General features: G+C 39.1%; 1 protein-coding gene across 1 annotated transcript in view; it reads left to right on the top strand.

Annotated features, from left to right (window-relative positions):
• Positions 1 to 23,778, top strand: part of KIAA1328 (KIAA1328 ortholog) — a 170,925-nt gene that overhangs the window by 107,486 nt on the left and 39,661 nt on the right. The window contains 2 exon segments of the mRNA XM_068176102.1: positions 6,776 to 7,458; positions 10,258 to 10,353. Coding sequence (XP_068032203.1) covers positions 6,776 to 7,458; positions 10,258 to 10,353 — 779 coding nt within the window.

The following is a 23,778-nucleotide window of genomic DNA, read 5'->3' as shown; positions in this document are numbered from 1 at the left end:
GAGCCAGGACACGGCATGCTTGCCATGCATTTCCTGCAGACTTCACACTGAGGCACAATAAAATATCTAATGGTGCTGTTCATCTCATCATCTTTGTTGTTGATATCTTCTGGTCCTCCTTGTAGTCATTATGGAAAATGATAGTTTTAAGATATCTTTTATTGCATCTGTGCTTCAGAGGCTGTTACATTCACTTTTTTTTTTATGATGTGGTGCAACCTTAAACCTCTCTAAAGTGTGATGTCTTGAAGCAAGTACCCAAATCTTGATGGGTTTCTACATCACTAGTGTCTCCAGTGCTGTTGGGACAGAAGAATGGTGAAAGTCTGTTTGCCATCCAAATGGTGAGGAATATGAGATGCACTTCAGCAGTGCACTGTCAACTGATAGCTGTTAAATTAACATTTCCATTTCCCTCTGTGTAGCCTTATCTTTATAGGCAGGTGTATCTGTGTTGGGAGAGGGGCTATTTTTGGATCTAATGTAGGAGAGCCTGAAGGTAATGAGTTGTGCACAGTAAATCTTGCTTACTCCATAATTTCCACTACATTTCAAATTAAGGACCTAAATTAGGGTTAGTGTCAGACTTGCTCTTTTGCTATGTCCTAATTTTGTTTTGAAAGCACATAGCTAAGGACTTTAATATGTTTTAGATTCAGGGCTTGTAAGTTACACAAAAACCCCTAAGGGAGGCAAAATAACTTATTAAAACCTTGCAAATGTTTTTGACTGCTGCATTCTATTATTTTCTATTCCAGTGGTAGCATACAGCCTCTGCTGCTGATGGGTGGAGGAACGCAAACCTCCAGGGCCCATTAGACTTAACTTGTTTACTGCATTGATATCTATATGTTAAATGACAAGAGAGTTCAGGTTATTGAATAATTTAAAATTCAGCTCTAATTGGTGTCATATGACCTGGAAAAGGCCATGGATGACGCCAGGAGCATGCTGTGAAATTCTTATAAATAATTCATAAATTAGATCATTCATTTGCCTGGATGTCTTGTTAAATGCAGAAGTTTGTAAGTAATAACTGATGATATAACACCTGTAAGTATTTAGTTCATATGCTGGAAGGTAATCTACCTTGATGATCTTCTAGCACAACCTGCCAGAGTACAAGAGTTAATTGCACTAGGGAGAATGCACTACATTTATTTGGGATGGGCTTTGGCAAGGCATACGGTGCAGATGTTGCATTACACATTCTCTATCAGCTAGACAACTATTCTGTATATGCCCATGTTAAAAATGCAGCTCATCACTCTTTTGCCCTTATTTCACATGAACTCCAAATGCACTGGGAAATGGTAGTGACCTGCTCTGCTCACAAATAGTATAGTTTTTGAAATATTTATCTAGGTCTTGAACTACTGATTCTTCAGTAAAATAAAGGGCAGAAGTAAAAAACTGAAGTCAGAAGATGGGGATTTTTTTATTATTATTTTTATAATGTTGGCAGCACATTGAATCTTAATAGTTGGACCTGGTACTGTCAAGATTAGTGTAGTGGTATGTTTCTGTAGTGCAAACAGGAATTATACATTTTTGTTTTGAAAAGCAAACATGTTTGCTTAAATTTAGTGGCCAGGGATTGCACTGCCACGTGTGGGTACTGTGTGGGTTTAATGGACATTTTGCTCACAGTGACTTCCAAGACTTGGCACGCAGACACCTCTCTTTAGTTTTCTTGGAGCACTGTATTATTAACTGCCTTATCAGGCAGTGTAAAACCAGTCTGCTGATCTGAAATGGGAGCCTTTGTTAGCAATTATCAACAGTGTTTGGGTAGCTGGAAGAAGAAGGGTGGCATGTTTATGAATGCAAAATATACACTTAAAGCTGAGCGCCAGCAAATGCTCACATGCTACTTTGAATGCAGGTTTTTTGTGCACCTGGCATGCCAGCTCAAACCCTCTTAACAAAGAGGAGAAAAAATACTGAAGGCAGCACAAACATAGGAGGTGTTCCTCTGCTGTCAGCCAGCAGCTATAGATTCACTTTTTTGTGATGTGATACTACCTTTTTTTTAGCTATGCCTGTTCTGTATGTTTAGTTCAGTAGATTTCTACAGGAAAAATACAGGTTGGTGACTGTCATTCATGGTATTTTTCATTTGAGACCACTTGTTTTATTCAGTGGAATGTGGCAATCACAGCTATACATAATTTCTTCAGAAAATAGTGCTTTGTTTCTTGCTTGAAAAATAGTCGGCTTACCTTAGGAGTTATCTACTGTATTTATCTTAGGTAGTGACAGAGACAGTTGCTGTGCTATTACATGGCAGTTTGTAATAACTGATATTGGGTTATTTATGGTACAGATTTTAACAAAGGATTGTATGAGTTAAATAAAAAAAAAATTATAGTATTCAGTAGATCCTACTAATATACTTTAAAATCTTTATGCTTTTTCATTCTCCCTGATAAATTCTTACAGAATCTTGGAAAGAATAACTCCTTAATCACTAATAACATACTTCAAATAGTCCTATAATTTGATGTAATTGTTAAAAACAGCATTTCTGTTGCTCCAGTATCCTATCTGAGTTTATTTACAACACATCCTCCTCATTTTGCTGACAAAAACAAGTGCTTATGCTGTTGATAGACCTGAAACCCACAGCCAAGCTTTATTCAGATGAGACCCATATATCCACCATTCAGAGTGGTCCATTCAGAGTGGTGACTGAGTTCCAGGTTTAGGTTGTATACCTTAGTGAGAGTGTCATCTGGGTCACTGATGGGGTCACAGAATTATTTAGGTTGGAAACCACCTCTGAGTCCAACCATTAACCCAGCACTGCCAAGCCCACCACTAAAACTCATCACTAAACAACACATCTGCATGTCTCCTAAATACCTCCAGGTTTGGTGATTCCACCACTGCCCTGGACAGCCTGTGCCAGGACTTCACAATGCTTCCAGTGAACAAATTTTTCCTAATAAATTTTGCTGGTCATGTCCAAAGAGCAACTACACTGGTGATGAAACTTAAATATGTGCCGGTGGTGCTCTTGAAGGTGTTTCTGTGTGTCTCTGCGTCATCTTTAAATAACTTTAAATCTCTGTATTTCTCCACTGGTTGCTGCTTCTGTTCATTCTTCTTGGTTTCCTTCAGCGTCCCCACTTAGATCAGCAAAAGGGACTAGTTATGAATCAACATGTTCCTTCCACTCTTTCTACCCCATCAAAAGAAACTCCTGAGCTGAAAATCCAAGTTTGAGAAATGTCCTCAAGATACAACTGAGAATTTATTATTTCATCATCTCTTTTGCCTGTGTTCAGGCATATTTCCTCTAAAACCTACAAACCTGGGTGCTATGAACTAAACTCTTAATGCTGTTAGCATCTCTAGCAATTTTGCTCTGCACCCGAACAGCATTGTATTTTACTGGGATGCCAGCTTTTGTTCCTCAGAATGCAGGACTTCTCAAGGTAATAATTTTGGGCTGTTTCTTAAACATGTTTGTACATGTAATGAAATCTGTCCAGACCTTGCTTGTGCTGGTATTGTAAAGATATGCTTTGTTACTAGTTCATCCCTTGCAGTACAAAGCCCTTTGAGCCCTGGAGTCAGTCTGTAACCGTGCTTCCTCTGCCAGTGCTGTGAATTAGAACTGCAAAGCACACAAGTTGCATTTAAGAACAAATTGCAGAGATCATAATGCTGCATGCATAAAACTGATGCACTGTTTGTCTGTTCATAGGAAGTTTTAAGGACTGGATGTTTGTTTAAGCTCTGCGCTGAATCCCTGAGCAAAAATTACTGGGGTTGCAGTAAAGACTTTGTAGACTTCCACACGTGTCTCCATCTTCAAATCCTTGTAAAGATTATTAAAACCATTTTTAGTATCTCCTTGTTTCACAAGAGTTTCACATCTGATCAAGTTTTATTAACTCCTTACCTTACAAGGAGCAGTCTGAGTTTGTTTAAGCCTCAGTTAAAGGAACTTGTAACTTCAAATATGGCACAGCAAGCCTGGAAGAGCTCCATGGAGGAGCAAGCACAGCTGTTCCACCATGGCCCGTCATGGTTTCCATGCGTCCCGTAGGCAATATCTTTCTTAAACTCATCTTGTAAAATTACCTGATTCCTTATGTTTGTGTGTCTTTAGACTCACAGAAGTAAGTGGGTCTTCTTTCCTCTACTTTTCCCCTTTACCTGGCCTGTATTTTGCAGATCTTTCATGTCACACACCAGTCTCTTTTCATCCCTCAGAAGTGTAAATGTCAGTCCATTTTCCCTGCAATATCTGCCATCCAGCTGTATTTTCAATTATGGCTTTAGCAGAAAACCCACAAATTACTAAAAAAAGTTGTTGACAAGTTTCTGACTCTCAATAGTTAATTTTTTCTTTGGAGTTAGACCCTGCAAAATACTGAGTAGCCATCAAAGGCATGTTGGAACTCAGTCTTCTGCCTAACATGACCTCCTCCTTCTAAAGGAATAAGAAAATCCCACTCATATTCAGTGACATTAATGAGAATTTTCCCCCCTGCAAACATATTGTATCTGTGAAATAACATTAAAGTTTCTCTGCCTTGTTATGAAGTCTTTAAATGTCAATGCCATTTCTGAGACCATCAGGGCAGACTTAATGGCGGCCAAGGTCAACAAATGCTAACTGGTACCTCTCTTTTAGGGCCTTCAGGGACTCGTAATAGAGTCTCAGCCATGAAGTTAATTTGCAATGTGGACCTTTATTCTTAAACCTGATGATTATTTTGTAAAATCTTCATTCATGTGCTTAGATTTCTTAACATTCTCTTGTCTCTTCAGTCAGCAGACTGCTAAAATAAAGGTGGTGTTCTCAGATGTTTTATCTTTTGCCTTTCCTTTTTTTATGCGTGTTCTTTTTCACTACTATTTATGGGCTACAGAAAGACAGGTGTTTGCTTTCTGTGACCACCCTACACTGCCAGCCCTGATAGGATGCTCTAAGAATATCTTCAGATCTGAGACCTTCTGCTGTCCATGGGGACTGGAGAACCCTCCACCTTGAAAACCTCTTTTTGTGGGTGTCCTAAATGCTCTATAAGCAGAATCAGGTGATGTGGGAAATGAGAGACTGCATCGTCCTTTCCTGTATTGCCTAATTCAGATTAAAAGGGCTCTGTAGCCTTTATTTGTCTGGAAAATATTGCCAACAAGGATGGCATGCTGCAAATAATAAATAACAAAACTCTGTCTTTTTGGCAGCATGTTGCATTTCTGCTCGGTTGCCCTGCCAGCCCCTCTGACTTTAAAATATTTTAGTGTCCTGCACTTTTCACCCAGTCCAAGCACCAGACTTTCCTCAGACATTTAGCACTGACATTAATGCAAATGCCTCCAACTCACTGAGCCCTTTGGGGTAAAACATGACATCCTTGGCTTTCAATCACATGGGAGAGAGGATATATTTGTATGCACAAAACTGGAAATAATAAAATATCAGTATTCAGGTGCTAATCCACATTAATTTACATTCTGTGAAGTCTACAAGAAACTTGTAATTGGTTGTCTTGAAGGGCAGCAGAGTATATTTGGTATTTTGTTTATTTATTAAAAAAAGAATCTAAATTATACATATAAATGCTGCATAGATTTATATTATATCTCTCTCCTAATCATTGCTGGACGCTTGCTTGCACTCCTAAATTCGAGTGGTTTGGGTCTGGCTGACTATCTTGCACTCCATGTGCACAATACCTATCTATTGTAAGCATTCCCAGAGGGGAAATAATACCTTTTTTTTTTCATCAGTGGATTCCAAAGTTCCCTGCTAAACCACTTACACTGCAGTGTTTTTGCTATCTTTAACAAATCTGGCTTCTGTAATTAAAAAGTCCCATATCTGTGTGGAAGGTCCCAAAGGCTGGAGGAGCTTAAATTCAGTTTGTTATTGAAATTAATGCACAATTCTAGCAAAAGAAATGTGTGTGCCTGATACACTGCTGTTATGATGTTCATAAAAGCTCAAATGCATAACTGCCTAGATGAGTCTTAGTGCAAAGATACTCCAGGATGTAACTAGGATTGTGATGTCTATTACATAATATCCATGACTGTAACAAAACCGCTAGAATTTGCTTGTACTGGGTTGACAAATGTGAGTTACAGTTGCTTGTTTTCTTCAGAGTTTTATCAGACTATAATCACTTGCCCTGCTTAATTGAAAAATCACTTATATTTATAGCTGTATTTATACATGTTTTGTATTTAAATGACAGCTTTTGATGTACAACCATTTTTTACAGAAAGTAGTTGGTTTTTATCTGTGTTTCTGTAAAGATATTTCAAAAACTCCCATCAAATTTCCAGCGGTAAGTAATATACCATTCAGTGCAAGGTGAAATGTTTTACATCAAATCTCCTGCTGTGTAATAGCCAATCAAAGAGTATTTATAGTGGCTGAATGGATTTTTTGGCTTGGTATTCAAAATTAAACATTTTCAAACCTTAACATTTAATGTTTTTTGCCACTCTTCAGGTTGATTTTATGTAACCCTAGATGCTCACAACTACTTGATACTCTGAAGTGACTCATTTTATGCTGAGGATCCTGCAGACAGTAGTTTTACATTTATCACACTTATGTAGATGAAATGAAATGTAGATTTGATAGCACATTTGTGTCTGTGTTGTGGTAAACATTTTGTTGGGGTTGGCTGTTTGTCCATCAACATGGACCAGCAGCTCTGTTTTGAAGAGAACAGATTTACCAAGGGAAATTGGTGAACAAAGATGAATTTTAGTAATTTACAGGAAATTGTTTCTCATGTTGCAGGTATCCAGTAAGAAGAGCTTGTGCCAGCAGCACTCTTTGGGTCTGGACAGCTCCTACTTGGGTGTTGGACCTTGGGCTCTGCATAAGAACAGTAGAGCACAGAAGGCTGGAAGCCCAGCCCGTGTTGCGTTGTCTCAGCCTTGCAGGAATAACCACAACTACAGGACTGAAATGCGTTACAACCATCAGGAGTGTCTGAAGGAGTATCCAATGGGAAACGACTTGCACAGAAAGTGCAACAATGTGATTTCCCCAGCCAAGCAGAGGAGCCCTCACCATGTAAAGCAAGCTCAGGAGATGGACCAGAGGGCAAGTGAATTTCAGAGCACATGCCCTCAGCAAGTGAGTCATGGCTGTGCCTGGAGGCATGTGGAGAGCTCAGGGAGCATGGAAGAGAGCTGCTATGTCAGCCAGGTACTTAGAAAACACTCTGGGACAGTTCACAAGACCTGTGATCATTCCAGGCACTGTCAGGGTTCTAGGCTGAATCACAGCACAGACTCAGGCCCTAAGGAAACAGAGCTGGCTAAAAGGTTGTATGAAGAAAGAAGGCAGAAGCTGCTTCTTCAAAAAATAGAGCTGGAGATTGAAAAGGAGCGACTCCAACATTTATTGATTAAGCAAGAAGCAAAACTGCTCCTAAAACAGCAGCAACTACACCAATCGCATATGGATTATAACAGGTGATTTTGAGACTTACAATTGAAAAAAAAATTCTAAAATTTCTAATAAGAACATGGGCAATAGTTGATTTAAGTGGAAGAACAGAACAAGGCAACAATAGATAGAATAAAACAAGACAGGCAAGGCTTATGGCACAATTTCTAAGAGTGATTCAGAGCAGAGGAGACTTTAGTTTGTTAGTGTATACTGTTGGGAAGCAGCATGACAGCTGTGGAAAGCAGCAGAGGAAAACAGTATGTGGTAGAAAGAAAGGCAGAAGAAAAACACTGCTAAAAGACTAGGTTGGAAAAGAGAAGCAGTAGAAGAAAATGAGAAGTTGATATTTGTGCAGGCACTTGAAAGGAATACAGACATTTGGCAAGAGAGCAGTGTGAGCGTGGATGACATAAATGTGGCATTCTCCCTTCTTTCCTTGGAAAGGTCAGTTTTGAAGTGTTGCACCCACCTAGGTTGGGACTGGAAGGAATGTGTTTCACAGAAAAGATGAAGATCATTACATATATACACACACACACACATATATATGTGTGTATATATATCTTTTTATATATGGAATATATGTTTTTCCCCCATATATTTATGGAAGAGGAAGGGAGCACAGAGTAGCCAAGACATTTTCTTTCCAGTGATGTTAGTGAAAAGGGAGAATGCCAAGACAGAGGCACATTATGTGCTTAAAACTTGAAGGGAGATGGAGCAGCCATGGAAATGTGATATATGACTTGAAAGGCCTGTGAGTTTGTTGCAGAAGGTAACGCTTTTCTGACAATGTAAATAGAATCTTTGAGAAAGAGAGAACAACTGGTTTTTTGGTATGATGGAACAGTGAATGGAAATGGGTTTAATAAGCCATTGCAGCTCAGCTGAGTACTAGCATTTCAGCATTAGAAAGGAAAAACAATAGGGAAAAACTGCAGTCTTTTGGAAGAGGTGATAAGAGTGTGTCACAGGGATGGATACTTCTATACATGACAGCTGCTGACAGCACCCCATGAGAGTCTGCATTAGATGACCCATTGCCTACATCCATGTACTATAACCAACATGGAGGAATACATCACTTTCCCTTCTTCATTTCAGCCCCCTGGTTATTTTTCAGACTGTAAAAGAGAGTACTGTAATCTAGGTTGCCCTTTATTTGTCTTCTTGGATTGTTGTTTACATAGAAAATAATGTGTTTATATGGCTTTAAAAGTACCTGTCTTAGAGGAAATCACAAATGTGTGTGTTGAAAATGACTTGAGGTTGCTAACAAAGGATTATGACTTCAGGTGAGAATTAAGTAGGAACAGATGGATTCTTAATCATCAAATACCTTAATTCTATGCATGCATTCCTCTAATGAAAAACAAGTAGATATGAAGGACATACAAACTGAGTTTTTTGCTGCATTTTTTTTCTAATGGAAATTTTTCAGGTTTAGAGGCGTAAGTTCAGAAAAAAATGTACCTTGAATATCTGTAATGATGTGGTTGTTAGTACCATTATATCTATTATAGCTACTTTTTTTTCTGAAAAAAGCCCTTTATGGTGTACAGAGCTTTAGTTAAATAAAAATAAAAATAATTATATGAAAAAAAAATCTTATTTACCAATCTGAGGATTTTGTATTTTTGTGATCTCTTTTCACAGGTGCATGTGAAGTCAGATTTGCCATATTCTCTCTAAGGAAATAACTAGAATATAATGTGTTTTCTCTTAAAGATATTTCAGTATATTTAGAATTAAATGTTTGATATTTAGAAGCAAATCTTTTGGGCATCACAGTTCTGTTTCAGTTCCAAATATATAATTCATTTTGCACTTGATAACAGAGAGAGTAATATTATATACTGCTAACAATAAAAATTTGTTTAGCTAAGCTTAAATACCCTTTGCTTCACTGTCGGGAGGTTCTGAGTTAGAACATCATACAGCATAAAAAAACGAGACAAGAAAAATTATTTTCCAGATAGTGTTTATTTTTGACTGTCCTTCTGCCTGGGTGGAGTGCTGGTCATGGTCCATGACAAATAAGGGGTTTGACCATTTGCTGTTATTGGCAACAAAGTTTTCTAATCTTTTATCTGAAGTGTGAGTTGATCCTTTTTTCAGCCACACTGCATCATAACTGCTTTTAATTTTCCACATTTCTCTACTTAGCCTCATGTGACCGTAGTACTTTCAGTTTGCAGCTACTCTCTGTGTGAAATAGTTGCTCAGCTATCAAAAATGGTGTGTGTCTGTGCAGTTCAGTGGCTCCTCCTGGTTCAAGCCTCACTGGAGCTGCCCAGTAAAAGCAAAGCTTGGAAACAGGAATTTTAATCAAGTAAAAAATAAATACCTTATCTTGGCTTTTCTGTCTTTGTTGGAGAGAAAGAAGAAGGTGGAGTGATCTGTTAAAAATGGAGCATCATTTGTGGGCCCATAGTTTGAGGACACACAACCGTGTTATACAAATTCTGTTCTATGCAGCTTATGCATGGTGCCTTTGAGCGCTGGTGCTGTGATCTGTAAATGAAACTTTTCTGTTTCTGTAATGAAAAGACTGCAGATTTTTCCCAATTGTTTTCCCTTTCCAATGCTGAAATGCTAGCACTCAACTGAGTTACACTGGCTAAGGTTGTCTCAGTGGTAACCCTTAGAAGCAAAGGCACTGGGTCTGAACCAGCTTTCCAATACAAAACTATATTTGAAAGTGTGAAGATAATTGTGAAACCATTTAATGTGTAAAAGTGCCCTGTTTGTAGTCACCTTTTAGTGGCAAGTTCCTGGTGTGATTTGACCAGCTGCAGAAGCAACTAACTTGTCTTTTCCAGGATTAGAGGCCATGTACCTGGCTTAGAAGATGTGCCCATTGCTGAAGCACCCAGAGATCTTGCTCTGATGATGAATGGCAGCAGCATGGAGCTAAGGTAATTTCTCTCTTCACTTCTAAGTGCTTCACAGGGTCAGTATATCTTCTTGACAGTGTGCTGTTGCCTGCCAAGTGTATTTGTTCATGTGTTTGTTTCAGATTAAGAGCTTTTCTTCTGCAGGAAGGGTAGAATTCATTGGCTGCTGTGTTTTATGAGTCAACTCAATAGTTATGCTGACCTGTTATTACTCAAAGTTTAGGTGACTTCCTGAAGAGGCTTCAGGTTTTGTGTGCCACCTCTTAGCCCAATGCAAAATGGAGTTTTCACAAAATCTTAGTTTTAGTTCTTTGTTCTAGGTACTGCTTGTTACTTTTTAAATTAAGATCAGAACATCTCTTTAGTCTTTATTTGGACCTGATGTAAATAATACATTATCCTTTAACTCTAAGATAGATCTTCCACGGTTGGTGACAGTTACTTGTTTTTTAAATACCTCTCATTGCACCGCTACTTCAGTGTGATCAGGGCAAACCACCACTGCAATAACTGGAATCAGAGTTAAGCCAATATTTAGCACTTTATCTCCATCCTGCTTGCTATTTAAAACTTCAGTCAGTACACTATTGTACTTTCCTTCTGTCCTACCCTGTGGCATTCAAGTTAACACTGGAAGAAGATTCAGGCTTATTAGGAAAGTAACAAATAAAAACTGGCAAAGTTTTCTCCTTTTCTCAGAAAGTAACAGCTTCTTGTTCTGTGCTGTGGTGTTCTTTTGACCAAAGAATGGTGGACAAAATGAGCAGCTGTGCTTTGAATGACTCCTTATTTAGTGACAAGAGAATACCTCAAAGTAATAAACTTCTCTGTTTTGAGAATACTGGAAGAACTGATAATGTATTTATAAACTAAGAGTCCAATACCTTATTTTTTCTTATTTTTTAATTTTGTTATACTAATTTTATTTTTCTTTCTGAAATCCTTTTTCACTGAAAGGGGATAAGCCTTTTTTTCTCCAGAACAGCAGGAGTTGTTAGTTTCCTTGGAATACTTCACTGCTTAACCAGGTGTTTGGCTGCTGTGGGTTACTGGCATATCTTTGTTGTATTCGGATGCTTTTTTCTTTCATTTTCACACAAACTGAAGTGATCAAAGTATTATCACTGTAGCAAAAAAGATGGAGAGTCATGACATGTTTAAGATGCAGCAGCATTAAGCCCCTTGGAGGAAAAATGTAACCTAGAACATCTGCAGAGCTTCTTGGCAACAGTTTACCAAAAACCTGCAAATATCTACATATCCTAACAGGGAAAATGAAGAAAACCTGTGCTGTTAACAGAATGAGAGTTGCAGATTTCAAAAGGTTCCCCACTCTCTCTACATTCCCCTGGTTAAATTTACTGTAATTTTTCAAAGTTATTGTGTGTTTGAGCAGTCTCAAGGTGCCATGCCAGCTGGTTACAAAGTTTGGCAGCAAAACACTTGGAAGTTTTTCTTCTTATATGCCATCTTCAGTTTTGCAAAGGTTACCAGATGAATGGTCCCTAAATAATTTACTCTAATGTAAGGCTTAAAGAGGCTGTAGAAGACAAGTCCATTTATCTCTTTTATGCATTTGAATATGTAAGTGATGTTTTCTTCAGTACAGAGAGGGAGAGTGTGTGAGTGTGTGAGTGTGTGGCCATGTCTTAGAAAAGAGGAAGAGCTGGTAGACATACATTCTTTTTTTAACTGTCTCTTTTGGTGGTTTTTTTTCCCTGCATTTTTATTTTTTAGTTTGTTTTGGGTTTTTTTATGATCTGAGGCTCTTTTTTTTTTTTTTTTTTTTTTGTGGTGGTGGTGTTTGCTTTTTAATTGACCTATCAAACAGTTCTTGTTACAGCAAATGCCAGCAGAACACTAATGGAAAATCAGCCCTCTCTGACTTCCAGTTCATACATGAGAGCTCTTCTAGCAAATCTCACAGCATAGAGCTTGATGTCAATCTTCAAATAAGCAAAGCTTGCTTTAAAAGTATCCTGGTGTTTTAAAGTAAATGGTGAAATACCTTTAAAATACAAAACTTGCTGAAGTGAGAACTAAAATAAATAATATAATCAATAACTGAAAAAAGATTAGTTTTTTTATATAATTAACAGCTCATTTTGAGTTAATTATCTATGATTACAAAAATCTAATTGCAATTTATCCTCTACTATCTGTAGGAAGAATTGTAGACAAGGGAATGTGCATCACTGCCAGGCGTAAATGCTATAGGATGGGTACAAATAATGAAGGAACCCTTAATGAAAAAAAAAGCAAATAGGAGCATGCAGCTGTGCCAGACTATTGAAAGGTAATTGTAGTCAGAAATGAGGTTTGTAGTTTAAAAGGCATCTTGTCATCTCCTGTAGGGATTAATTTTTTCCCTCATTGAAGAAAGCAGAAAAGATTCCACAAGCAAATACAGTGCAGAGTTTGATTTCTGATACAGTTTCCTCATAGTCTGTTAGAGAAAATGAAAACTTTGATCTCAGGGGCTACTTCAAACTATAGCCAGATTTTCAAAGGGTACCTGTCTTGTTGTCTCTTCTACATGTGCTATTAAGCTGTTTTTTTTGTCATTGTCCATCTCAGCCTGTTTGGATACCTGTTCTGGTAGGTATTTGCTGTGTTGGATTTGTGCCTTCCCTGATGTTGAGAAAAAACGTGCCTGTCCCTTTACCTAGCTGCAGCTGTGCCAGCATTTGGGACCTGAACTACCTTCGGATTCAGGATCTCCATTTCTCTCAGGTTCAGCAGTCAGAGCAGGTTTAATTGAGGATGGTTTTCAGTATCTTGGAGTGCTCCTAAGTGAGCCCACAGACAATTTGCAGCTGTGGAGAGGGTAGCCTGTGCAATTAATGGCAAGTTGTCTGTATAATTTCTTTTCAAGTCTGCCCCAATGTGCAAGATGCTTTAAAATATTCAAAATAAAAACATAACCTGATGCATTTGTTTAGCATAAAACAGCCTTTTACAAAGTGCTTTCCATCTCCCAGACACAGATGCTTGGTACATGCTCAAGTACCCACTCCATGCGTATTCAGTAGGATCAATACACCCAGCACCTGCTTTTGTGTGTGCTCCTGACATCTGCATCTGGGAAAGGAATTTTAAAACTCTTCCCTCCTTCGTTTAATCTTAACTTTGATCTGAATGGCATGGAAATAAGATGTATTTAATGGCACCAGCTTGAGGAGACACAGTTTTTCACTTTGCAAGCACCCCTCCCCAGAGCACTGCTGTATGCCTGAATCTTAACATTCAAGATTCCCTGCTTTTCTGAGTCTTAGGTTTCCTATAAGGCTCTGCTAGTGTGGCTCTTTATTGCCTCCTCTCTAATGGGCATCTTTGCCTCGGATTTCACACAATTCTGCCACTGAGCCTCTACACAAACCTGTGCAAAGCATTCTAAATAGGAATTGTTGGATACAGCAGCTATCAGATGTGTTTACAGTTATCTGCCAGCACTTGTTCAGTGTATGCTACCTGGTGAAAGGATTTTTTCTTGGTGTATTAAAGATTTGCAGGAGGAATTTGCCACCTTTAATTTCATTGAAGGCTCTTTATGTTTGTGTGCCTCATTCTACATCACCCATGCGTATTTTTGCCAGTTTGTATTTTTAGTTACTCGAAAATATCAAACACAGGATTCAGCGGTACTTCCCCTGTACTTGGATGTTCATTGCTATGGTGATATTTCCAGAAGGGAGTGCTTTCAGGGGTCTTTTAAAAGATTTTGTTGTTTATGATGTAACTATTTTTATTATCTAGTGAAAGAAGGTGACAATTATCTCTTGCTCCTTGCTTAATGATTTGTTATGAACTCTCTTTTCTGAGGCTTGTTAGACATGCAGGCATCTTTCTGTGGTGATGTGCAAGCACACTTGTGTGCTTTTGTCCAAATATTCAATGCAATTAAATAGACCTGCAGAGGAACGCAGACTTGCAGCTCCCCCTGCTGTCCCAGGCATATCCGGGTTTGTTCACTCAGTTCCCCCCTCCAAATACTTTAAATAGAAAATAAAAATCACATGCAATTGCATGGCTCTGCTACTGCTGGTTTGACTTTTGCTAGCCCCATTACTCCTGTTTTTGAGGAGAAAAGAATTGAAAAACAATGGCAGCACCCATTTGGTTTCCTATGAGGAGTTTTCTTTTCAGTTCTTCATTCCTGCATGTCACCTCCCAGGTCCTAAGGTGTGTCCAAGTCCTGAGCCTCTGAAGGAGAAACTCTCACCAGGGCTGCAACTGGCTCATTGTCCAAGACTCCCAGCTTTCAGGTCATCTCTGAGTTGTCCTTGGTTTCTTGAGGTGTATCTATACAGGACTTGGCCAACTTTTAGGAATGTACTGAATACAGTTTGTTAGGATTTTTGGAATTTTTTTTATTTGCCGTTTTGGCAGACTGGCACATTAAATTGGGATGAAATCAACTGTGCTTGCAAATGGCCCATAAAATCTGTGTATCTGGAAGCTACTTTCCCACCTGTTAGTGCTCCTTTTAACGACCAAGTTACTTTCTTGTTCCAGATAATTTTACATTGAAGTTTGTATCATTTTTAGATAGGATATTTGTGGAGCGAACACTTGTTTGGCCGGTAAAAAAAAAACGGTGCTTGCAGATCTGCCAATAGTGCACACGCTGAATTAGGTGCAGATATGAGATTTTCTTTCTCTCGTGGTGATGTCTGGCTATATATAGGCACAGCATCCTTCCAACAGATGGCTGCTGGAGTCTGCTGTGACGTATGGGAGAGTACAGTCAGAGTTAGACATGCATTTCTGCTTCATTAGTGCCACGTGCAGACTCTGAAGGTAGTAGGTTTTCTTGTAAGGGGCGAAGGTTTTTGTTCTGATGAGGTTACTAAAAGCATAAAGGGGACTGTGTGGCAATTTTTTGCATATACCTATGCATGCATTTAATGTTGGGGTTTTTTTGTTAGGGTAGGCAGTGATCCTTATCAGACTGGAGAGAGTGGAGTTCATTTCTGCTGACCTGGTTCCTTCACTAATCTAATTTTCAGGCTTACTTTCAACTGCAACAGTGATTTCAAGCTGCCTATCTAACATTTACCTGAATTATGCTGATTCTGTTCTCATGGTCACGTCTGCTGCACACAGCAGTATTACATCATTCCCATTGCAGTCCAAAATAACCTTGAGCAGGAAGCCTACTGAGTGACTAGAGGTATAAGATGTAAGTAGGAAATGCCATAAGTGGTTTCCATAGGCAGATACACTCAGCCTGTAGGTGAGGTCTTCAAAAAGCACAGACACTCAGGCTTTAGAAACACTGCTAAGCTTAGGAGGGCATTTGGTGAAAACAGGCTTGTTAAAACACAAGTAGTTTGGTATTTTCACAAAACTTGTGTTTCCTGCCAGTGTTCTGCACGGGTTTGGTTTGGTAATATCCCACATCGAAACTGAAAATGCTTGGAGAATTTTTTCTTTGAGTTGAAATATGTGAAATGCATGCATCTCCTGAAGGAGTTTGTTCCTTGCCAACACTTGCAGACAGTGAGAGACATTTTTGCAAGTCATTTGCAGATGCCTCCTTTATGGGAAAATGTAGGCACTGTTAGTTTACTGCCTGAATTGAATTTTGAAAACCTGAATTCTATTTTTATATATTGGAGTGGATTACTTTTTCAGACATACTGTTTTGTTACTTTTTATTTTTATGTGTAATCTTGGATGAAGAGAGTATTTTGTTTAATCTAGACATTCTTATATCCCAGAAATTTATCAGTTGGAAAAGTTAAGAAAAACCTCATAAAGCAAAATGTTCTGGAAGGTAGTTTTGAATCAGGAAATTTTAAACCCACCCACACAACTTTCATGCCATTTAAAGCTTATATCAGAACTGATGGGGCAGGACTAAGAACAAAAGCTACTGGTATTACAAAGTTAAGCAAGAAATCCTCTGTACCCTGCTGTTCTGCCCATGATCACAGCTATACTAAGCTAAAACCCACTCCCCATCCCTCCTGTGACCTTGGCTGCACTTCAGCAGTTACAGAATTGAAGCAAAAGGCAAACTTTAGTAAATATTAGGTTCTGCCACTTGCAGATTTGTGGACTACATATAAAGATAACAACACACATGCTCTCACTCACTTCCCAGCTCTTGCTCTCTCTGAAGAGGACTTTGTGTATTTGTCACTGAATTATTCTGGCATAAAACTTCCCAGACCATACTGATGTATTGAGTTGAACTTTGTGGCTTTGCACAGGTGCTGAGGCTTTGCAGACTACCCATTATATTTATAAAAGTGCTAATTTTTGAGAGTCACGCAGAGAAAATTTTAGATTCAGCCCAGCTGATTTGTTCTTCACACTGCTCCTGCAGTGAAGGGGATTGATTTTTGTGTTTCTTTCGATATTTGGCTTCATTTCCTCTGGTACCCAGTGCTTCAGGCCTTAATCCTTTAACCTTGAATTTGAGCAGCAATGCTTCAGGAGGGATCAGGCCTTTTGATGGAGAAAGAACGTCTTTTGTTGTACCAAATGGTTGGGAGTGGTATAAGGCAACACAGATTTTCAGGCAGTATGTATTTCACTGTTGTGTTAGAAGACTATAAACAGAGGGTGGGTTTAGTGGGGATTATAAATAATCTGGAGGAAGGTGGGGTATTAGAAGCAATGGAAGAGATTTAATGACTTTTTCTTTAACATTTGACCACTAACCAGTGTATCGTGACAGATGTGTACTGGCTTGCCAAATGCTATAGTCTGATTTGGGTAATGGTTCAAAGCTCAGCACGTCATGGAAATGGCACTGTGGTCCCTGATGGAACAGGGGGAAAAAAGCTTTTGAGCTTCTCAAAGGGCAGTATTTGTGGAAGCAGAGGCTTGCTTGCCCTACCCAGCATAAAGAAGAGTTCTGCAGGCAGCCAGGAGAGTTCGTACTGCTGGATTTTTATAGGATCATTAATTATATGTTATAAGGCAGCTAAGCATGGCATTCCTAACTCAATGAATTCCATTATGAATGGCCTTTTCATATTCCTCATCTCATTATATTAAATGCATGCGACCTGAAGTTTAGCTAAAGTTATTGTTCAGGTTAACTTTCATTTAAGTGGTTGCCCTAGTTTTAGAAACAGTATGATCTTTAGATTTTATGGAAAGTCGCTTTTTTTTATGCATGTTTTTGCAGCACTATTTTAGATAATTTCATTTGAAACAAGGTAGGAACCTCTGTGAGGTGGCAGGGAAGGGATTTAGTCACTCCTTGATTTGACTGGAGATTTCTGTACCTGCTGGATGACAACATCCTGTTACACGGATTTGGCTATCATCTCCCTGCCAATAACTCTTAAACCTTCTGCTCTGTTCCATCTAGTCTTGCATATCTGACTGCCTCCCTGACACATAATCCCAGTTGTTTTGCCTTCAGATCATTCCTAATCTGGCCAAAACAGAACTCCTTACTTTTTTCTACTGAATCTGTCTTCACTTCTGATTTTGATAATGCCACATCCTTCATGCCACTCAGATTCATAACCTCAAGATCATTCTCCTTCTCTGCATGCATCTGGGCTGCTGACAGCTATTGCAGTTTCCTTCTCCTTTGCAGCCAAAATATCCTTTTTCTGTGTCAACAGTTAAAACCACCCCTTGCTTTAGTCCTTCTTCTTGCACCTTGACTACTCTAAAGTCTCCTTTGACTGCTCAGTATTCATTCACCTACTACAAAATAAGTTTTCCAAATGGGTATCTTGGCTGCTTCTTCAGGTCTTGTCTGCTTTGCTTCTTTTAAACTCACCTTCAGGGGCCAGTTTTCTGTTAAAAGTCATAAAGCTGTTTCTTATTTTATTTTCTCTGCCACCACCTCTTCTTTACTCTGTCAGTTATGTGGCACTCAGAGTTTTTTTGTGTGTTGGATTAACTTTCAGCCATTTGCTGCTACTACATTCTCTAATTCTTTCTGTCTTTTAGAATCACTGGGTCATGTCATGGAGACTTCTGCCTCCATCTGTGTGTTCTGACAATGTCTTTCTTGTTTTACATTTTATCTTTTCCTTCTTTTTTTTATCCTCAGTTTTTTAAGAGCTCTCTTTTCCCCTCCCCACCCTCAATCCTAATTTGGTGAGTTTCAAACTAATGTGTTTCTTCACACTGATCACAAATATGGTCTCTGCCTGGTAAATCCACCTAAAATCTAAACCATACTCAAAATATTTCATTGTGATCTGGAGAGAAAAGCATTAGAACTCCACTGCAGTGACAAGTCATCAGCTCTTCTTTATAGAAACACTTCAGTGTGGCTTCTAGCACACACAAGAGTTTGAAACAAAACAATTTGCAAGTGTCTTCAGTCTTCTGTCAATAGTGCCAGACTTCACCTCTTTGTATAACTACATGCCCTTCTATTTGATCAATGCATAGTTAATCCTTTTTTCTTTTTATCTCTGTGTTTCCTTAATCTCCATTTACATCTTTGCATCCTTTTTGAGCAAACCATGTCTCTGAGAGATGGGCTAAGTTTATATACCAGCTGTGGACTCAGTAGGGCTGAAATGGTTTGGCAGCACAAATAATGCAAACCCATGAACCCACATCACTGTGTCACAGTGGCACTCGTGGCTATGCTCTTGGCAAATGTTTCCACCAGGTTGTAACAAATGCATGCAAAGGTAGACTTTCATGCCCCAAAATCAATAGTGGTAGCTCTAAGATGGCAGAAATAACTTGTGTCTGGATCAAAAAGGTTTCCAGAGGCTGGGAACTGGCAGCCCAGAGCTTCACTGCAAACAGCCTTGTCCCAAGATCTCTTCCCTTTGTTCTTCCCCTTGATAATGGACATCAGAGCAATGCCAATACATATCTCAGTGGTAACTGCCTTTTAGTGAGGCAGTGGTTTCTGTCTGCTTTCAGTTCTTTTATATCTGAATATTTTCTAAATACAAGTGCCAAAACATGTTAAATCTGTCCCCTAAACATCCTGGTTGAGTCAGTATTTGGTGGTGCTGTCAAATTCACATAAAATATGTGCACTGAAGGGAAATCTTTAATATGTTGCTTTTTCTGTGAGGCCCAGGGCCATGGTTTTTATAGTTGTATGCCATTATTTAGGCATCTAAGTCTGTATTGCTTTTGCAATAAATAGTTGATTTTACAGTCACTAGCCATCACACATGCCCTGTGAAATATGTAACGTCAGTGAATTTAAGGCAACTGAAGTGGTTAAAATTGTTATTTTAAATCTTTACCAGGAGCTATCTTGTCAAATCTGCATCTGTTGGGCATGGTAATCTCCTAATCAGAGTAAAGTCCAAAGTCTCAACTTCTCTATTTGCTTCTTTTCAAGCTATAGGGTTTTTTTTAAAGCAGATCAATAAACAATCTCAGTGTTTTCATTTTACTAAGCAATATAATATGGATGAGTACTAGTGTAGTGGTAAATCATTAATATACTCTTTAATCATAGAGTGACCATGTCCCACAGATGTGATTTAATAATGGAAAAAAGGCCAATGAAGTGTGAAGATGCATCAGGAAGTGTGTTTCTAACTGATCTGGGACAGTATGGCATCATTTTAAAAGATGTAGTATGAGAATATTTAGGATGCCGTGTACATTTGTAGTTAAAGACCTGGCAAAATTCTAATTTGATTGTTTTTTTCAAAAATCAAAACACATGTCAGGTTTGTATTCGGCAGAGGAGCCAAATGGCTTTTTGGAATAAGTAAAGCACTGCAGCTTTCAGATTCAATAGTCCCAAGATTTGTAAGACTTTGGCACTAACAGACTACAACCCTAAAAACCTGTAGTAACCTGTGCTTAACATGCTTGATTCAATCATCCTGTGGTCCAGGTAAAGGTGATTGAAATAAGAGGACAGAAATTTCATGGAAAAATATGGGTCCTGCAAGGGTGCTTCTCTGTTGTTTTCAGTGGTAATAGTTCCTGGTTAGAGAAATCAGATTCTGAAGTCTCAGAAGAATAGAAAGTATAAAAATTCTAATTGTGGTTATTATAGAATTTGATGCATTTATGAAAGACTTTCCCTGTGACATGTTCCCTGATATCAGAGGAGCTGTCAGTGACCTGGAAAGTCACCTCAGTATTGTTAGGGATATGTCTGCCCAGTTTAGTGGTTATTAATTTTCATTTCTATCTGTGAAAGAAATCTGAAATTTTGTTCCTTCATTTCCTCACTTAGAAACCAGGTGTGAAAATTTATCCTACTGGTATCTTGAACGTTGAAACTTAACGTCAATCAAGTGTAACTTTGTCAATGAACAGAAGCAACTGTAGTTGCTGTGTCTTTTTCAGCTCTTCTGATCCTCCAAAACTCCAGATTTTCTGTGATAACTCTTAATGCCTACACTAAAAAATTCAGTCTTAAATATCTGTTTCTCTAATTAGGAATTTTTTCAGAATATATTACTAGTAGAGCATACTGAAAACCCTCTATCTATTGTTCAACTCTTAGTGTGTCCCTCCTCTGCTGTATTGTCAGTTACCCTTAGCAAATTATTGTTCCATGATGTGATCCATGATCAGAAAAAGGGCTTTTGCAATTGCTGCTCATTTACTGAAAGCTGCTGTTATCAACACCTATCAGCCTGTCTGGTAACTTCTGTAGAGGAGAGAGTGCTTGTGTACTAATGGTCTTAGCAAAGGAAAACATGAGGTGATTACCTGCGCACCCAGACCCATCTCTGCCACAGCCTGTTTTGAAATGCAGCCCATCCACTGTGAAGCCTTTTGCTCTGGATGAGCCAAGCAGAGAAGAGATGATGTGTTGTTCTTCTATGCCTTTATCACAACCAAATTACTATCCAATTTGGGGCATGTTTGTTCAGGAGATAGCTTGCATATGGCATTTCGATGGGTATCTTGTGACTGGGGCTGGCTCTCAGCCAGACACTAGTGATGCTGGATAAGGCACTGAGACTGGCATTCACTTTGCTGAAGAGCATGTGATTCTCCTTCTGAAGGAGAGAGTGATGCTGCCTGATCTACTGAAAAAGTTTAGATTTAGTTCAAAAACTTTGTCCTAAACAGGGTTTTGCATCATTCCTCGTGGTGCTTTGACTGGTGACAGCCAGGCAGGCTTTTCAGATATATAGACACTGTTTGGAAGGATTGTTTTTATACCTGGGACTTGACATTTACATGACTTCCTTTTGTGAAGGCTGACAGCAGAGTTTGCTGAAACGACAGCTGCTTTGCTCCACTCTGTAAGAAAGGCCAAACAAACAGTCACAGAATTTTGCCCTGCTAAAGCCTGGCCAGTCTGTTTCCCGTGGTCATTTCTCTGTGACTGTCTGAAAACCTTTATGCTAGAATTTTCTTTGAATTCAGAAATGATAGAAAAGTAATCACAGCTGTAATTTTGCTGTTTATTAGGGAAACTCAGATATGTTGGAAAGGTGCTGGTAGGGAGTTGAAATATAGTGAACTTAAACCAGAGGAAAGAGAGGGCTTCAAAGGAAAGCATGAATATAATTCTAGGTTAAATTTAGCTTAATACTTGCTACAAATGGACCTCTAACCATGTAAATTAAGTGAAGTCCTGACTTCATTGAAAATAAAGACAGTATTCTGATTGATTCAGTGGGGCTAGGGTTTCACCTATGGCTGGTATGATCTAATAGGTCATTGCTAATTAAGAGCATATGTGGCCTCAGTTCTTGCTGGTGGAATTAAATATCTGAACACCAGCCACTGAGGGAGTGGGGAAAGAACTGGTCCCTGAAAGAGCGGTCTGGGGAAGCTGTGCTATGGATTGCTGTACCCTGATACAGCTTTAGATATGGAAAAAAATTTAGCATATGTACCGGTGTATCTCCTCTAAGATGAGAGAAAAGTAAACTAAATGCAGAAGATTCAAGAGAGAGAGCTCAGCTCAACAGGGGGGAAAAAGCCCAAAAAACAACAGAGAAACCTGACACAGCCATGGGCATTACTGGATTCAAGGGCATCGAGCCTGAAGAGTGCTGTAAGAGATGAAATCTCTGCGTGACAGCTCAGCAATATATTGTCTGCATAATAACATGTAGATTGTAGGCAATCACTGTCTATTTTCTGTGATGAAAAATCCTTTTATTACAAGCAGATTTGATAATATTTATATTTCAGTTCCGGAACTCTCACTGACTGTTGAAGTGTTTCCCTACCTGTCCCTGCTCTCCTGCCTTTTGCCTAAAAAATATATGAGAAGGGAGGTGGACGTGGTCTTGATGACAGCTGGAGGAGAGGTGTTGGCGAAACCTGACTGCACCTTTTCAATGGTTAAAGTGGTCTTTTAAGAAAGATAGAGACAGACTTTGGAAAAGGGTATGCAATTATAGGACAAGTGGTCATACTTTTCATCTTCATTGGCAGATTCAAGTTAGATATGATGAAGAAATATTTCACTGTGAGAGTGGTGAAACAGTGGTACAGGTTGCCCAGAATGGTGGTGGATGCCCCAGCCCTGGAAACATTCAAGGTTACTTTGGATAGGCTCTGAGCAATCCATTCTATTTGAAGATGTCCTTGCTCATTGCAGGGTGATTGGACCAGGGGACCTTTAAAAGGTTCCTTCTAACCAAAACTATTCTCTGATTCTGTGATCTCAAAGCTTTAAATGCACATGCTCTCTAGAAAGGAAAGCAGCTGTTTCTTATTGACATTCACTGGATCCCAGCAGTGCCATTAACATGCTGATGCATCTAACATAAGCTTCAAAATGCCAGATTTCATAATTGGCTCATGAAATCTCACTCTGGGCTTGAATATGGTCTTCAAGGTCTGTATTAGAATAGGACTTTTTCCTGCTTCTTAAATGGAGGAAAAAATGCTAAGCTAAAAAAGCATATTTTAGGAAGGGAAGGGTGATGGCATTCAGGGATGAGAGACTGCACCAAAGTTCACACTGTGCTTCTCCTCCTCACCTGCATCTCTCTTACCTCCCTTGCATCTCTGCTCAGCTCCCCTGTGGGTTTGTGCACCTTGCACAAAGCAGCAGCAAGTAGATCAATCTCCCTTTTCTTCCTATGTGCTGCTCTCTTGGCTCATACGTTCTGACGTGTTTCTCCTCAGCTCCAATTGAGGGGACTGGAAAAGTTGTGATAGTTGTGAACAGACCACTGCCTTTCAGATCCACACATCCAAAGTCAACGGTGCTTCTTTTCTCCCCAGAAATATTTTTTTTTATTTGCTCTGCAGACAAACAACCTCCCAAGCAGCCCCACTTTGGAACGGGTGGTTTTCAAAAGTGCTTTTTGATAACAAGCATGGTGTGAACTGATCTAAATTTAGACCCCTACTGAAAAGAAGATCCTGGCATCTACTCTTTTGTCCCTGTGCTTGTAGTGCTGCTGCTTTATACTGAACTGACTCTGGAAACTGATCTGGCTGGAAAACAGTCCCAGCCAAAGTGGCAGGGGAGGAAGCAATTTTCAGCCTGTTTGTCAAACTGCATCTGAAATGGCAATTCAGGTTCCAGCTACAAAAACGTATTGC

This window comes from Anomalospiza imberbis, chromosome Z (genome assembly GCF_031753505.1).
Source record: "Anomalospiza imberbis isolate Cuckoo-Finch-1a 21T00152 chromosome Z, ASM3175350v1, whole genome shotgun sequence".
Lineage (NCBI taxonomy): Eukaryota > Metazoa > Chordata > Aves > Passeriformes > Viduidae > Anomalospiza > Anomalospiza imberbis.
This window is presented reverse-complemented; position numbering and strand designations above follow the sequence as displayed.